Raw genomic sequence first — 17375 nt, forward strand, 5'->3', positions numbered from 1 at the left:
AGATCTTGCCTGTTGGGAGAAGGCCAGGAGTCGTCTGCTAAAAGTATGCGTACCAGGTCCTTCTGGGCAAAAATATGATGCAATTAGAATCACAGTTTTCCTCTCTTATTCTATTTCATTGAGCAGACGAAGTAGGATTCGTACTAAAGGGAAGGGCGTAAATGAGCCTGAACTGAGATCAAGGGATTGTCAGGGCATCTGAAGATAGAGCTACAGAATCCCTGTAGATTTTCATCAAGAATGTAACAGTATGTTGTCCCATTTATTTTTCCTTCTATCCTGACAAGTGCTCTAGTCCATGCTGCAGAGAAACACCCCGATACACGCTTTACTGTAGAAATGGTGTTATTTGCATGGTGAGCTGTATTGGATTTCCACCAGACACATTTAGTGTTAAGGCCAAATAATTATATTTTAGACTCATTTGACCATAACCCTTTTTTCCAAGTGGCCTCAGAATCTTCAAGGTGCGTTCTGACAAAGCTCAGTCGTGACTGCATGTGGCCTTTCTTGAGGAGTGGCGTTTTTCTTACAACACTCATTTGTGAAGAATTTGTGATATTGTTGTTACATGCACACAACGACTACTCTTTGTCAAATTCCTGCAACTGCTTCAGAGTTGCTGTAAGACTCTTGGTAGCCTCTCTTACCAGTTTTCTCCTGTCTCCTTCATCCAGTTGAAGTGACATCCTGATCTAGGGAGGGTCTGTATTTTACCAAATACCTTCCACTTCTTAATTCTTAATAGAGTGCACTGTGCTTTTAGGCATTGATAAAGCCTTTGAAATTTTTTTGTATCCATCTCCTAACTTGTGCCTGTCCACAACTTTATCCCAGAGATCTTTTGACAGTGCCTTGCCACCCATAGTTGATTGTTTGCTTCAGTTGCACTATCAGGGACTGAAATGCTCCAGGAAAGCTTTTTTTTATGCTGAGCTAATCAAAATTACCACAGCTGATCACAGTTAAAAGTCAAATGGCTTTGTGTGTGCCATTAAGAAGGTGATTAGCTACACCTGATAGCGTTTAGTAAGCAAGTCATTTTTAGGATGCAAGTGATCTTTTTTCCAACTCGGTGGGTTTTGAATTGTTTTTATTTTTCTCTGACATATTGGTGTTACAGTGCTCAGCATAAATGAGAACATCCCTTTTGAAAAGTAAGATTTTACTCAATATCTCAATGAACACAAGAACAATTTCCAAAATTGTGACAAAACTGAGTCTTATAGAACATTTGTTTAGCTCATTACATGACAGTAAGGTTAATAATATAACTTAGATTACAAAATCTTCAGTTTTACTCAAAATTAGTTGATGCAAAAATGAATATGCCCCATAACAAAAACTACTACATCTAGTATTTTGTATGATCACTATGATTTGTAAGGACAGCACCACGTTTTGTTGGCATGGAATGAACACGTTGGCGACATCTATCTTTTTCCATTCTTCAAGAACGACTTCTTTTAGAGCCTGGATGCTGGATGGAGAGTGATGCTCAACTTGTCTCTTCAGAACTCCCCATAGGTGTTCGATTGGTATTGGATCCGGAGACATACTTGGCCACTCAATCACTTTCACCCTGTTCTTTTTTCAGAAATGCAACAGTGGTCTTAGAAGTGTGTTTTGGATCATTGTCGTTTTGGAAAAGTGCACAATGACCAAGGGCACAGAGTGATGGTAGCATCTTCTATTTCAAAATAGAGCAGTACATCTGTGAATTGATAATACCATCAATGAAATGTAGATCCCTGGCACCAGCAGCCCCACAGAATGACACTGCTACCATGTTTCACTGTAAGCACCATGAATTTTTCTTCTCACCTTGTGATGCCATACAGTTTAGAAGGCAGCAGTTCCAAAAATATTTATCTTGGTCTCATCATCAATTCTAGGCAGACTTTTTTGTGCATGGGCTTTAGGAGATGCTTCCTTCATGGCCAACATGCCATTCCTCTGCAGTGTACGCCGTATTGTGTCTGGGGAAACAAGCACCCCAGTTTGGCTTTCTACTTCTTTAGCTAACTGCAGTGAACTTGGATGGCGATTTTCTTCAACCCTTCTCATCAGATGCTCCTGTCAAGGTGTTAACTTCCGTGGATGGTCTGAGAACGTTGCGATTCCATCTTTTATTACAGTATTCTGACTGACAAGTAAAGCTTTGCGGATCTTCTTGTAGCCTTCACCCTTGTGTAAAGAGCTTATTTTCTTTCTCAGGCCTTGTGACATTTCTCTTTCATGTGGTGCCATTGCAGATTTTCTTTGTTAAGAAACACCCTTTTATAATCAACCGTTTGCTGGACACCTGATTAATGAATAATTAAACTCACCTATAGCTGAATTCTTGTTAATTAGACTTTTATCTAAAATATAGCTTTGCTCCTAAGACTTTCAATGGGGTCTGTTCATTTTTGCAATAGATCTTGAATGAATTTGTTAGGAAAAATGCTTTTTTGTGTGTGCAAATTAACAGATCTTGTTTGCAATCAATGGCCCGCATTTGTGGGAGTATTATGTAGTATAGTGTCCCATAGACAATGTTGATTCCGAAAGGAAAGGAAAAGTTTTCTAACAAATCTGTTGAATGTACTCATTTATTCTGAGAACTGTATTTCTTTCACTTGGATGTTATAAGTAGTATACAGCTGGCCTTCATTTCGGGCTGCAAAGCAACAAAATGTGATTGGGGAGGGATTATTTTCTATACCCACTGTATGTGAATTTATCTACAAATATTTATTTCAGGTATTTATATAAAACATTACTGGAAATATATTTATATGTACTCTGCAAATGCAAACTTTAAACAAAGATTTGTGCTTAATCTAAAATAATGTGCAAAAACGACAATCTCAGATAAATGACATGAGTAATTGACGGGCATCAAAAGTTCAATATAAAGTATACACAAGTAAATTCCTGTGACCTGCGTGAATATTCAACATTTTCCACCACAGTATACTCCGTCACCAGCCACACAACCTCCCCACGTTAGAATTATGACCTATGATCATAACGGAGTCAAACTACACCTTGCCCTGTAAAAAGGGTTTTAGATCTCAGGTGGCTTCCCCAAATTTATTAACTGGACCTTTGCCACCAGACAGGGCTCCTCAGCCACCAGGATAAACCTGCCAGCTTCTTTGTTCATTTGTGCTCAGAAGAAACAAAAGGCCAACATTGTGCAGTATTTTTAAACACCATCCACTTTACTGGCCACAAAACACTAAAATTCAAAAGGAGATACTCACACAGTGCAAAAATCTCCTGTGAACTGGAACCAATTCGCCACTTTAACAGTATATTTCCCCCTTATTGGATAACATCAGCATCATTCCCACATACAGCAGAACCTTAATTCTGGTCGTGCTTGATGACATCACATAACTCCCCACATGGCACATTTTGCCAAGCCCCTTATGACTTAATCACAGGGAAATGTTAGAATATTGGAAAGTAAGAGAGTGAAACACTTGCGTCTGTTGTGAAATCTTTCCAGCGATAGGGAAGGAAGGTATTCCCCAGTGTTTGGGCTGAGGTGGTGATCCACCAAGATGGGGAATTCCCTGCTTGGCTGTACAGGATCATAGGCAAATCAAGAGACAGTGCCCACCTTTCCAAGTCAAGATATTTTGTTGGAGAGTTCTTGAATGGAATTGGGTGAATGATACTGCTTTGAACGAGGTTACCAATAAGCCTAGAACTCATGGAAAATCTCATTCGGGGATGTCTCTTGTATCTTTTAGAGAAAGAACTTTATTTTCTCGCAGAAATCATTTTGCTTGGGACATGTCCAGGACCAGACCCAAGTAATACAGACAAGGGAAGCTGGAGAGATTTAAAGAAGCTGAGCACACTGCTGAAGGACTAGAGCAGGGGTCCACAAACTTTTTAAACGGGGCCAGCTCACTGTCCCTCAGACCGTTGGAGGGCCGGACTATAGTTTTAAAAAAAAAACGCTCTATACGCACAGACATTTCCCCCCCAAGTGTGTCTTATGGAGCGAAATAGTGTCCCATCATTGGTGTCAGTGGGAGGAATAGTGTCCCATCATTGGTGTCATTGGGAGGAATAGTGTCCCATCGTTGGTGTCATTGGGAGGAATAGTGCCCCATCGTTGGTGTCAGTGGGAGGAATAGTGTCCCATCATTGGTGTCAGTGGGAGGAATAGTGTCCCATCATTGGTGTCAGTGGGAGGAATAGTGTCCCATCATTGGTGTCATTGGGAGGAATAGTGCCCAATCAGTGGTGTCAGTGTGAGGAATAGTGTCCCATCATTGGTGTCAGTGGGAGGAATAGTGTCCCATCATTGGTGTCAGTGGGAGGAATAGTGCCCCATCATTGGTGTCAGTGGGAGGAATAGTGCCCCATCATTGGTGTCAGTGGGAGGAATAGTGCCCCATCATTGGTGTCAGTGGGGGGAGGAATAGTGTCCCATCATTGGTGTCAGTGGGGGGAGGAATAGTGCCCCATCATTGGTGTCAGTGGGGGGAGGAATAGTGCCCCATCATTGGTGTCAGTGGGGGGAGGAATAGTGCCCCATCATTGGTGTCAGTGGGAGGAATAGTGCCCCATCGTTGGTGTCAGTGGGAGGAATACTGTCCCATCATTGGTGTTAGTGGGTGGAATAGTGCCCCATCATTGGTGTCAGTGGGGGGAGGAATAGTGCCCCATCATTGGTGTCAGTGGGGGGAGGAATAGTGCCCCATCGTTGAGGGGTACAGTTTTGATCTCTATCTTTACCCATATTGAAAACACTGACTGAACCCACAGGTTTGGGACATCTGTGACCTAAAAAGATGCAGATGTCCCCCCTACTCTTAGCGGTGAAGATGCACCTTTATCGGATCGAGGGCTTTGTGGGAAGATTTGCTGGGCTTTTTGACCCTAGTTTTGCACTGAAAGGAAAGGCTGAACTTAGGTTTTGAAGTTGAAGCCTGGGTAGAGCAGTTAGATGCTCAGTGTTTTGAGGAGGCTCCTGAGGAAGAGGGTTTTGTGATCTTCTGCTGTGGGAGTAAAGCAATCTCTCCCGTAACATCTTTTATGAACTGGTCACATGCCTAGCCCAATAGATGTCTGCCTTGAAAGGGCATATGTGTGAGGCATTTTTTACAGACAGCTTCAGCTGTCAAAGCTTTTAGCCATAAAATTCTGCATATGTAAATGGAGATTAGGGCCATTCACATGACAAGTTCAAGGACATCCACACAAAAAATGTAGCTCCTGTCATAGCTCTTAAGCTAGGTTCACAGTGTTGAAATCGGATTTTGATCTGACATTCATTGCGATTGTGTGATGCAACTTTGATGCGGTTCACATATTCTATGGGGCCAGAATCATGCTGGAATTGCACCAATGTAGCACAAGACCCCTTCCCAAAATCATGCTGTGCTGCATTGATGTGCACAGCCACCATTGAAAATAATGGTATTCCCATTGTTATGAGATTCTGTGTGACTCAAGTTGCATCTGAAATCGTACTTGTGTGAACCAGGCCTTAAGGCAAGATCCTGAAAAAAACAGTCATGTTGGTTGGTTTTTGCCATAGTCCACATAGCTCCAGTTTGACATACTGAAATTGCAGCACAAGCTGGTTGCAGGCTGGGCCTGCATAAGTAGACAGAGGATTTTAAAGGCGTCTCAAACATTCTGCAGAATCCTTGAAAAAAAAAAAAATCTTTAATAGGTACAATGAGTTGTTTAAGACTGAGAAGCAGGATCCCCATCAGGAATTGACCATTTTTTTCCAATGGATAGAGTTTGGCAAAGTTTTTCATGGTGTGACTCAATCATCACACTGCACATTCTGTTCATGAACAGGGAATGTTCTCAGAGTTTTCAGGTTAAAATCATGTTGCACAATATGAGTGAGATTTTCTACATTAGCAAGCATGTTGCATGAAGCTCCCTCTTCAATATAGTGGCAACTTGGGAGAGAAACATTTTCTGCAGCATCCTCAAATACAGATTCAGTGTCCATTTATCCTCTTCTGTGTCTACCTCGTCTAAAGCAGGCATATCAGGATACAACTCTGATACAGAGTTGGAGAACAGGAGTAGGAGAAAAATGAGTATATAATATAAATGAGTATAAAAGAGGTTATGTAAATTTAGAACAGAATAGACCTAAAAACCAGATAAAGATCAAAATAAATATCAAAATTAATAAAATCTCAACTATTAGCAATAAAAAAATTTACATCTAGTTCGATATTCAATCCAATGGGGTGTAAAGTGTTGACACGTATTGGCATCGCCCTTTATTATGCTTATCTACATTTACTTTTATGTTGTTGATACATATTTATTTCCAAAGACGTTATTTGTTTTTATTGACTATATTTATTATGATGATTTTCTATATTTTTTATCATTTATCTTGTTCGTTTTTATGATTATTTACTATATATTGGATATTCGTCACATTTTTATACATTTTGCCGTGTTGATTTTTATATAATTACTAATGTTAATCACCATAATATATGATTTTGATAACAATAATAACCAGCATTGATATTATTAGCTTAAGGGCTTCAAATATATCTCTAGATATTAATGGTTTATTATATTTTATCTGCCACCATCCTTTTTTATTGGAAGTTTCACCCTGGTTTGATTCACTGATCATCAGTTTCAGTCCCCTATGTTAAAACGATCGGTATCTTCATTGAAAACGATCGCTGACTGCTCACATAGCAGTCTCCTTGGGCAGCATACCATCGCTTCTCCCATCCACGGCAAAATGGCGATTCCGGAGTCGCGCATGCGCACTACGCAAAACTCAGGCAAAATTGCAGCAGCGTAATGCGCCATTTCGTCTATATATAGGTTGATAGTCAGTCACGCTTGTCGGTTCTCCTTCTGATGATGTGCCATTGCACGAAAGGCCTCAGGAGGAACCAGACAGAACGTGACATCACTGCTGCCGGAGCTAGGAGAAGGCCCGGCGGCCATCTTAACTCAGGGTTAGTCTCTGCATACCTTTACATTGTGTGGATGTTACTTTACCCTGTCAGTCCATTGTATTTGAAATAAATTATACTGAACCTACTACACTATGGCCACCTGTTTTTTGGCTCCTTCATGGAGCTATTAAGCCTGCAGGTATCCCCAGAGATATACCATTACCAGAGGAAAAGGAGCCCTGTACTCAGGCTGAGCACCTAATCCATCCTTAAGGGGACCTCTGGATCCAGCAGATTTCTTTCATTCCTTACGGCTTGATGACCGCACCATAGAAGGAAAGTTCACCCGATTATCCTGCCTATCTACAGATACCTTGATGGTTATTATATTATATGCGCCTTATCCATGTGCTTCCGGTGAGTGCGCACTCTAACTATTGGTTGGTGTCACAAGTCTATCTGCTGCTGACTTCACTATCATGGGATTATATACATTTGAACTTTATTAGCGGACCTATATAATTTTATATTCATACAGGTTACCCTTTATTGGTAATTTATTCATCATATTTTTCAGCGCTACACCCATATTTTATTATCTTTTCATACTATAAGGTTATAATAAATCTTTTTATCATAATATGTTTTTTTCTTACTTTTGTACAGTGTACATCCCCTGTTTTTGAAGTAATGTATCCTATAGAAAAGGACTGAAAATTTCAACATGAGTGAGTTCCAGAGTCCGGAATGGGTAAATTTAATGTTTACTTATCAAACTGATTTTTCTCAGACAGAACTGAAACAGAATTTTTTTCACCATTTTTGAAGTTGGGAAAACGTCTGGAAAAGAAATCTGCACTTTTTTGGCATATTAAAACATTATTTGACAAACATGCCAGATTGAAAATCAACTCATTAGGGCTAAGGTTCTAGATTTTTCCCAACATCGAGAAAATAAGTGAAGAGTTCAAGAGGGAATGGGAGGAGAACCTACAACTCTGTTCACAGCAAATTATGTTAATACTGACTACGGAATATAACAAACATATGCAGTCCTTAGATAAGGACATTGAGGATGCAGAGAAATTATTATCTGCATTCAAAACAAACTCATTGTATCGTGATTTGGAGAGGAAACTAAGGGAAGGACTAGTGGAGTTAAAAAAAACATATACTAACCAAGAAAGAAAACAAATGTTGGCGAGATAAAACAGTGTTCTTGGAAGGGAAAGCATATAGGTGGCCAACTTTCCAACATATTCACCCCCCAGAAGAGGCGATATCCTCATATCACACATGACACGCCAGAGGCGTCACTTTTCAATAACACACCAATTGATTCAGATTCCTCCGCCTCTCTTCGAATGAATGGTACTCCGAATAGGGGACGAGGCCATCTCAAAAAGGATCCGTAATAGTAAGGGTTCTTTTGAACAAGAAATCAAGAAATGTTCGTTCACTAAACACAAATTCTACACTTTCACAGGACAACAAACTAGGGGAGTCACAAGGTTTTACCACACAACCCTCATGTAGAAGGCGAAAAGGAATGTGAATCGGGATCCTCTTTTTCCGATTCCTCCAGCACAGTCAGTTAACACAGGTCTTATTCTTTTGGAATGCACCAATCACATCCTTCTGCTTTTTTAGGTCAAACTGGGGGGAGAGACCTCTGAAGGGGGAGACCAGGGCAGAGTATAGAACATTACCTGATTCAAACTTAACCTGCATTAAACATTGTCAATTTGTCCTCACACACGCTAACCCAAATCGAAGAAAATTTGCTGTCCCATTTTGTCCACACTAAAACGCTGATGAGTTTGAAATAGTTAAAGATCTTCAGTTATTTGCCAGGAAACTATCCTTGAGATGTGCATATGCAAAATATGAGAATACGACAGTCATTCGATTGGTCCCAATATTCCAGCACAGACTTCAAAGCCCTTCAGGATTTGACTCTCTTGCTGGAAGAAAGCCAATCAGTGACCTCATTGACCAACTGGATTTGGATTCATTATTGGGTCAGATAAGTCAGATGCAGTCCGATTCTCTTACCCAATTTTTAAAATTATCTTCTAAATTCCCATCACTGAGTAATTATCCAAGTATTGCAATATTTCTTAAATAAACACTAAAAGATATTAAGAAACTCTCATATAATCAAACAATGAGAACTTATCACCGATTGAACAAACACTGCTACACACACTAAAGGGGAATAATAACTTTATAATCAAACCATCTGATAAAAGTGGTAACGTAGTTATTATGGACTACATACAATATAAGGAAATGTGTTATAAGATTTTGCTCTATAACAGTTGGTACCGTCCCATTCCCGCAAACTTGATTGCAAAATTTGTCTCAGATTTTTATAAGCCGATTGATTGTGCTTTGGAGAAGGGTATAATCCAGAAGGAACTGTGGGAATTTATTAGGGTCAAATTTCGTAGAACCTTTTACAGTTTACCAAAGATACACAAGGACCCCAAACATCCCACAGGACGCCCTATAGTTTCAGGGAATGGAGGTCTTACCAAAAATTTGAGTCATGAAATAGATTCATACTTACAGCTTCATGTGTCATCATTACTGTCATTTGTTAAAGATGTCATTCATTTTTTGCAAATTATTGAAGATTCCACTATCTCTAAAGAAGCCTTTTTGGTTACAAATCGATATCGAGGCCTTGTATAGCTCTATTCCCCATGATCGGGATTTATCGGCTATATGACACATATTTCCCAACGACCCATTCAAGATTGGCCTATGAATGAATTTGTATTTGCAGGATTGGAGTATATTCTTCAACATAATTACTTTTCATTTGACTGTTCCCACTACCTCCTGGTGCAAGGCGTGGCTATGGGAACTTGTGCCCCATCCTATGCCAATCTGTACCTGGGGTGTGGGAACAGTGGTTCCTTGATGACAAGAGCCTCTCGCTGTACACATGCCACATATCTACGGGGCATAGTTACATTGATGATGTATTTCTCGTCTGGGAGGGCTCTGAACAAATGAATTTGAGGTTATAGTTGTTGACATTCATTTTATCAAAACACTCCAAATGCACTATGTCTTACAGCAGGGAAATGGGGACCTTTTTAGATGTCCGCGTGCACAAGGATAGCAATGGTCATCTTTCTAGCGATTTATACAGAAAGGATACTGCAGGAAATACTATATTACATGCATCCAGCTTCCATCCGCAACCGCTTAAGAATTCTATACCTTATAGCCAGTACTTGAGGCTTAAGCGCAATTGTTCTACTGAACAAAGTTTTCAAGAGGCAGCAGACAATCTAAGAGAGCGACTACTGGATAGAGGATATAGTAAGACCTGCTTACACAAAGCATATAATCGTACTTGCCGACAGTCACGCCATAGTCTTCTTTTTCAGAAGAAGAAGAAAGCAGATATGGCAAAAGATCCCACCCGCATAGTATTGAAGTACTCCAACCAGCACGTACAAATTAGACAATTTTTGAAATGTCATTGGTCAATTCTAACCAGTGATAATTTGGTCAAACAATTTGTAGACATTGTACCATCTATAACTTTCAGAAAGGTTAGTTCACTATGGGACAAACTTGTCAGGATTATGAGACATATCCCTGTGGGAAATGCCCATACTGTCCCTTGATAAACAAGATGAAAACCATTTTGTTACCCAACAGAGCTCACCATACCTTAAAACATTTTGCCAACTGCCAAACTAGAGGGGTGGTATATCTTATGTCGTGTGAATGCGGCGCATTTACATTGGTAAGAGCAAACAGGAATTTTGGCGTCACATTTACAAACATGTTTACAGCATGCAGATAGGCAATCACTATCTCCCAACTGGAAGACATGCAGTACTAGTTCACAATTATAGAGCCCCTCTATAATCATTGCTTTGGATCGTATTCATATCCCTGATCGTGGTGGGGATTGGAACAAAAATCTTCTCCAACTAGAACAGAAATGGATATATAGGATGCAGGCTACTGTACCTCCTGGTTTTAATGAAGCAATATCATTCCGCCTGTTTTTGAAGGGATTTACTTCTGATAAAACCGATTGAATCCCTTCCCCATAAGAAATAACACTATCCATATTACAGTTGACCCATAATCCTAGAACTCACTTATATATATTGTTTAACATAAATGTTTTCATTGCCTGTGTTTGGGCATTTATTTAGGGGATGTGCACTATTATTATTGTTGTACATATTGTGGAATTAAATGATTGATATTTCAGTATTCTAAAAATATTTTCTTTTCAATTGATTTTTTTGATTTGGGTTTTTTCTTTTATTTTCAGATGATTTCCGGGATGACTTGAATCTTGGTCTTGACAGGTGGCCATCCTTCTGAGCATCCGGCACGGGTTATGGTTGGTCTTGTGGGGAATCTTTCCCTGCGGCCCATTCGCTGCCTCAGACAGTGCGGGGGAAAGCTTTCCTCTGCGTCCTGTGTGTGTGTGGGGGGGGGCTAGCTCCCGTGCCAGCAGCGTCCCATGACTGCCCAGGACGTTGCATTCTGCCACGCATGCGTGGCGATGTCACTGCGCAATGATCTGGCGTGATGTCAAGTCTATCATGACCAGGGTTGGCGGCGGATGTCAGGGGAGATCCCTCCCTCATGGACGCCAGGGTGGCCACAGAACGACGCCAATTTGGCGTCATTGGCGGCCTAAGACGCTTTCTCCTTGGGCTGGCAGGCACAGGTTCATTCGATCACTCTCTAATGAGACAATTATCTCATTCAACCCTACTTAATGGGTGCATTATTGCAATCGGTCTTTGGCTTCTTGCCTTGAAGGTGGTCTCTTACATTATCTTCATGGTCTGGTGAGCACTCATTTTTGTCTTTCTGGTGAAAAAAATTAGTCATTACTATGGAAAACCCTTTGAGTGTATATACGATTTGATTTAATTTTACCCATATACAAATAATCTCGACGCAACTTATACCAACTGAGGCTTACTACATCTCTGCCTATCAGTGATCTGGTGTTTCTGCTTCCAAAGTGGCTACCTGAATTACTTTGATGATTTGGTGAGTAATGATTTTGGTTCTTTTGTGGAAGATCAGCATTTATTATCATGTTAAGCTGTCTAGTGTTCTCACATTTGGTGTGATTTTTATTATAGACACCTTATTTAGACAAAGGTTTGTCCGCTGTGAGATATCTTACATCTCTATACTGCACCAATTTGAAGCAAGGATATCTCTACACTTCTATATTTGAGTAAGCATTATGGATAGCTATCGTATTGATCATTTTTTATATTATCATGGGCAGCTGGTACTAATGCATTTATAATTCTCTGATCTCCATTGTAGTTCCACCTATTATCCTGAGTTTTCAACCTATGGGATTAGTGATATCTTCACCATTGAAGAAAAAAGCATTTTAATCTTTCATTCTATTCTTCGGAGCTGATATTCTCATCACTGAATGAAATTTCAATTCATGGAGCACATTGGCCTTACTTCAATATGGTCAGTTTTATTCCTTATAGACCACTCTGAATATTCTCCATCAGGCCCACTAAATAATAATATTTAATTTACTTTATTTCCCTACTGTCCACAGAAAGTTTACAGGATGATTTAACGTTTCCCAGTTGCCGTTGATTCCTTGGGATTGACATTTGACCACTATTGCTCTCTTGGATGATTTATTTTGTCGGGACCTTGATCTATGTGGTTTCATCCTGGAGGTCATTATCCTACAATTGCTCTGATATATTTTTTGCAAGTATGATTTATTGTAATGATATAAATGTTATTGACCAATTGTCTATACTTGTATATCACTATTTACTTTTATGTGTTTATTAAAAACTCTCTCTGTATTTATGCCCCCTGAAGAAGATCAAAAATGTGGAATGATCCCCGTTTGGGTGGTTCTCTATCTTGTGAAGAAAGCCTTCTTGTAAGATTAGTCAGAGCGAAATTTCTCTTTTAAAAAAAAAACTATATTTTTTCTATAAGTACATCTATGTAATAAAGCCGATATTCGTTTTGTAAAAATGTCTCCTTGGGTATGTGTGTAATGTGTCAGTTGCTGCAATAAAGTCCCATTGGGGGTCTTTCTGTATATGCATCTATCAGGGAAGAGCAGCTTGATACTCAACCTTTTTGGGTACAATATCAAGTCTTTTGCTGATGGCAGTAGGGAGATTTTCCACATTAGCAAGCATGTTGCATGAAGCTCACTCTTCAATATAGTGGCAACTTGGGGGAGAAACATTTTCTGCAGCTTCCTCAAATACAGACTCAGTGTCCATTTATCCTCTTCTGCATCTGCCTTGTCTAAGGCAGGCATAGCAGAATACAACTCTGATACAGAAACAGGAGCAGGGGAGAAATGTGGTGTATTTTTCTCCAAAAAATAGTCACATAGAAAAAATTTCTGGTTTTGTTAAATACGTTGCTTGTTGCATTCTCGGGTTGAGAAATGGGAGTAGGAAAAGAGGCGAGGTGTTTTTGGACTCAGTACAGATATGGCTGTAGTAAAGACTTGATCCGTTCTAGGAAATGTGACTGATGCAGAGAATTCTGCTTAGGTCAAAGAGGCCACTTGTTGAGTGCCTGAAATAGAGCTTGAGCTAGCTAGAGTGTTAGATCCGGCTCCTGATGCAGCATAAGCGATGTGTTGTTGCTCGGAGGTTGAGTATTGTACAGACCATCAGCAAAGCAAATGTTCACCTGGAATTTTGCTGTGGCTCCCTCTTGCCTGTTTTCCACCATAGCTATAGGCATTCCTCTGTGGGGTACTCACAAAGTAAGGTGTGCAATATAGGGCAAGCGTGTCTGGTAGGAGAGAGCAGCAACTTAGGTGTAGACAGTCCTGTAGCGAAGCCCTTGTGGCAATCGTTGTACATGCCTTCAGAAGAGCAAATGTAAGTCTGTGGATTTGAAATGCCTCCCTTTCGCTTGCTTTCCGTCATATCTATGAGTAATACCCTACTCCATGAGAACCCCATAGGAGAAGAGCTTCCACAGGGAGAAAGCACTAATTTGGCTGGCAAAAGGGAAGGAGGAAGCGTCTGATAACTTCTAGACAAAAGTGGGAGCAAAATGTAGCGTGATTTCACACTTAGCCATTCACCTGAACTCTAAGTGGTTGAGTTTAAGTGCTATATTTGAAAAGTTTACAGCATAGTGAATACAATTCAAATATTGCCCAATGATTAACAGTAATTGTCAGAAACAGAGGGTGACCCTGTCTTACCTGCCCACAATGCTGAACTGTATACGGCTCCCAAGGTTTACCAAGATTGTACTGATCAGGACACACTGCTTCCATTTGCTGTATTAGAAAACAGTGAAGGAGTTGATTGAAGAGTTGAAAATAAGATAAAAATTGTAAATCTAAGAGTGATTTTTCCATGAAAGAGAAGTCATCCATTACCAAAAGTGTTTATGAAGGGAAAAGAAACAAAAGAGGCAAAAGGCAAAACATTTTTTGTGCAGGCAATGCATTAGGGTAAAAAAATGTTTTGGCTTTAGAACCACTTTTAGGAGACTAGCAAAAAAACAAAAAAAAAACATTAGGATTGAGAGTGGGGTAGGGTTAAAAGAGGAAGCAAAAGAAAAATATTCCTGCGCCAATCAAAATCAGTGAATCACCCTTCTAAATTGCTGCTATGCAAAAAATGTGTGAAAACACAAACAGTAAAATATATAGATAAACAGCGCAAAATAGACCTAAATACAAATATTTGTAAATTACACAATATAAATGTCCCATATTAAATAGTGCATATATATATCAAAAAATCTTCAGAAAAAAAGCATAAAGTCCCTTGTGATGAAAACTAAAGATTCCAAAGATGTTTATAACTTTCAACCTCTCACCCGTGCACACCAACATCAAATACACTCACCAGTTTTGGTGAGTGAAAAGCCATTAAGGATTTTTGGGGAATCCTAAACCCCCTTTTCATCAGCTCAATGATAGCCTGCCCCTCCAAGTTTAGATCTTCTTTCAGGTCCTCACCGTGGCCTCCTAGTTTGCTCCACCATATCGTCAAAGAGAAAACTTATATAGTGTAATATTGCCACATCAGTATTATACCAAAAGACAAAATCCAGGCCACTCACATTTCAACAGCTTGTAACAGGCACATTTATTAAGCCCATGACAGCCTTATGATGAAAACCAGCTAACATGATCCAGGATTCCCACACCAATGCAGCCAGATAGAGCAGAGGAACAGCAGAGAACCAGTCTAGATCCCACAAAATGGCGTCAACGCGTTTCGCCCCTCCCATCGGGCGTTCTCAAGACGCCGAGCGGTGCACTATTTAATATGGGACATTTATATTGTGTGATTTACTAATATTTGTATTTAGGTCTATTTTGCGCTGTTTATCTATATATTAAAAGAGGAAGCGCCCAGAGGGTGTGTCCTCTAAAGCTTTGCCATCACCTGAAGGCATGAACCTTTAACCCAGGCTGAATGAATACTTTTCATGTGTTCTGTACTGTACAATTAAGATTAAAACGTACATTTTGCGTTTAAAAAAAACCAAAAAAAAAAAAACCACATACAATAATAAACTTGTGTTGAACAAAGGAAAAAAATTATTCAGCATCCTGGTCACTACAACTCTTAACAAATTTATAGAGAAGGTTCCATTTCCCTTGTCAGCAGCTGGATATCAGCAGTTTTCATGTGACTAAACTGACTCAATTTCACACCTAAGCTTGCCACACAATATACAAACGAATTGTACAATCTCCTGTAGATTTACCAAAACTATATGAGGGCAAATTTAATCCAGCCATACATGGATTGAAATTTGGCCAGTTAAGCAGGGACCAGACAAGATCTGATCCATGTATAGGCACCCAGGTTTTACAAAGTCGATCTACCAACTGACTTCTGTACAACCAGCCTATTGGGTTTTTCTGATCGATCAGTGGCACCTGCTATAGCTGGCAGCACCAATTACTGTATTCTGACTGTGGAGAAGGCTTCCCACCGTCAGAACACAATAGCACAGCACTTCGAATGTTTGGATGGGGTAGTCAGATTTTTTTTTTTTCCCTTTAACCCACATGCTGAAGAAAAAAAAATGAATGAATGGTCTGCCTTTAACAATCCATTCAATTTGTATAAAAAAAAATGCACAATGACACTACACAGATGCTGACGGTAGATCTACAATCATATTGTATAGCGTATAATTAGCCTAAAGCAGCCTCTCTCAACCAGGGTGTCAAGGCTTTAGCCCGCTGTCCGATGACAGCAGGTCACAGGAATGAAGAAAGAACTGCACTCCTGTGCTCCACAGGAGAAGTACAGCCAAAACGAGCTTCACAGTGTAAATAGATTTTTACTGGCAACAGTAAAAACAAATAAAAACGCACAAGAATGCCTCCCAATGCGAATTAAAAAAATGCAAGAATGCGGAAACAGACAAGTGTAAACCCAGACTTATACCTCTTTAGGATAGCTATCTAAATGTAACAATACAATTGTCAATTTCTTCCCCTTCCATCTGTATCACTTGTCAATCACAAAAGTGCATGAGCTTCTTTTGAGCCACACGCTTCAAGCACCTAAAAAAAGGGTCTAAAAAACATGCATATCATGTTTTTTTTTCTAGTAACAAGCTACAAAAAAAAAACAAAGAAACAGCCAGGAGAACTGTGACAGCATATCAGTGTCTTCATTGCATTTCAACTAGACATTTTATTAGGGATGCACCGAAATTTCGGCCACCGAAACATGTCAGCCAGAAATAGCCCAATCGGCATTTTGCAGATAGGAAGAATTTAGCAGATAGAGGGGGCTGTGTGTACTGCAGATGTGGGGTGGGGGCAGTTGGGAGGCTGTTTAAAGGCAAGAAAGGGGCAGTGTATACAGTGAGCTACCACTAAATGTCCCTGCCGATTTTTAAATGTAATTACCAGCTTATTTTTCCTTCACAAAAGCTTAAAGAAAAAGAGCTGTCATTCTCCCCGCTGCTAAAGGAAACAAAGGGGCGGGGGTCACTGGGTAATTTCACTGGGTGACCCCGCCCCTTTGTTTCCTTTAGAGGCAAGGAGAATGACAGCCCCTTCTTGGAGCTATAGTGAAGGGGAAAAAAAAGACGGTAATTACATTTAACACGATTCCACTCAAAAGCGGAAGCTCTTTTTATTTGTCTCCTCTCCCCCTCCACTGCCATATTTGGAACCTTTTGGGGGGGGGGGGTACTCGCTCCCACTTCACTTCTGGCTCAGTTTGCAGTGAGCCGGAAGTACGGCCCCCTCCTCCCTCCCGCAGTTTCCTGGGAACTTTCACAGGTCCCAGAAGACTGCAGAACCAATTAGGAGGCGCAGCAGGACTCGCACATGCGCAGTGGGCACCAGGCTGTGAAGCAGCAAGCTGTCACAGCCTGGTGCCCACAGTTGAAATGCCAGCACTGTGGAAGAGAGAAGGGACGGCGAGGGTGAGAACATCGCTGGACTCT

General features: G+C 40.3%; 1 protein-coding gene across 3 annotated transcripts in view; it reads right to left on the reverse strand.

Annotated features, from left to right (window-relative positions):
• CREB1 (cAMP responsive element binding protein 1) overlaps window positions 1–17375 on the reverse strand; it is a 121357-nt gene that overhangs the window by 38182 nt on the left and 65800 nt on the right. The window contains exon 3 of one of the 3 annotated variants that reach the window (XM_089671174.1): window positions 14143–14220. The exons of the other annotated variants lie outside the window; for them this stretch is intronic. Within the exon in view, the coding sequence (XP_089527300.1) occupies window positions 14143–14220 (78 nt within the window). The remainder of the gene's footprint in view (window positions 1–14142; window positions 14221–17375) is intronic. 3 annotated transcript variants of the gene reach the window in all.

This window comes from Staurois parvus, unplaced genomic scaffold, assembly GCF_062004578.1.
Source record: "Staurois parvus isolate SC_StPar_1 unplaced genomic scaffold, SC_StPar_1.0 ptg000011l, whole genome shotgun sequence".
Lineage (NCBI taxonomy): Eukaryota > Metazoa > Chordata > Amphibia > Anura > Ranidae > Staurois > Staurois parvus.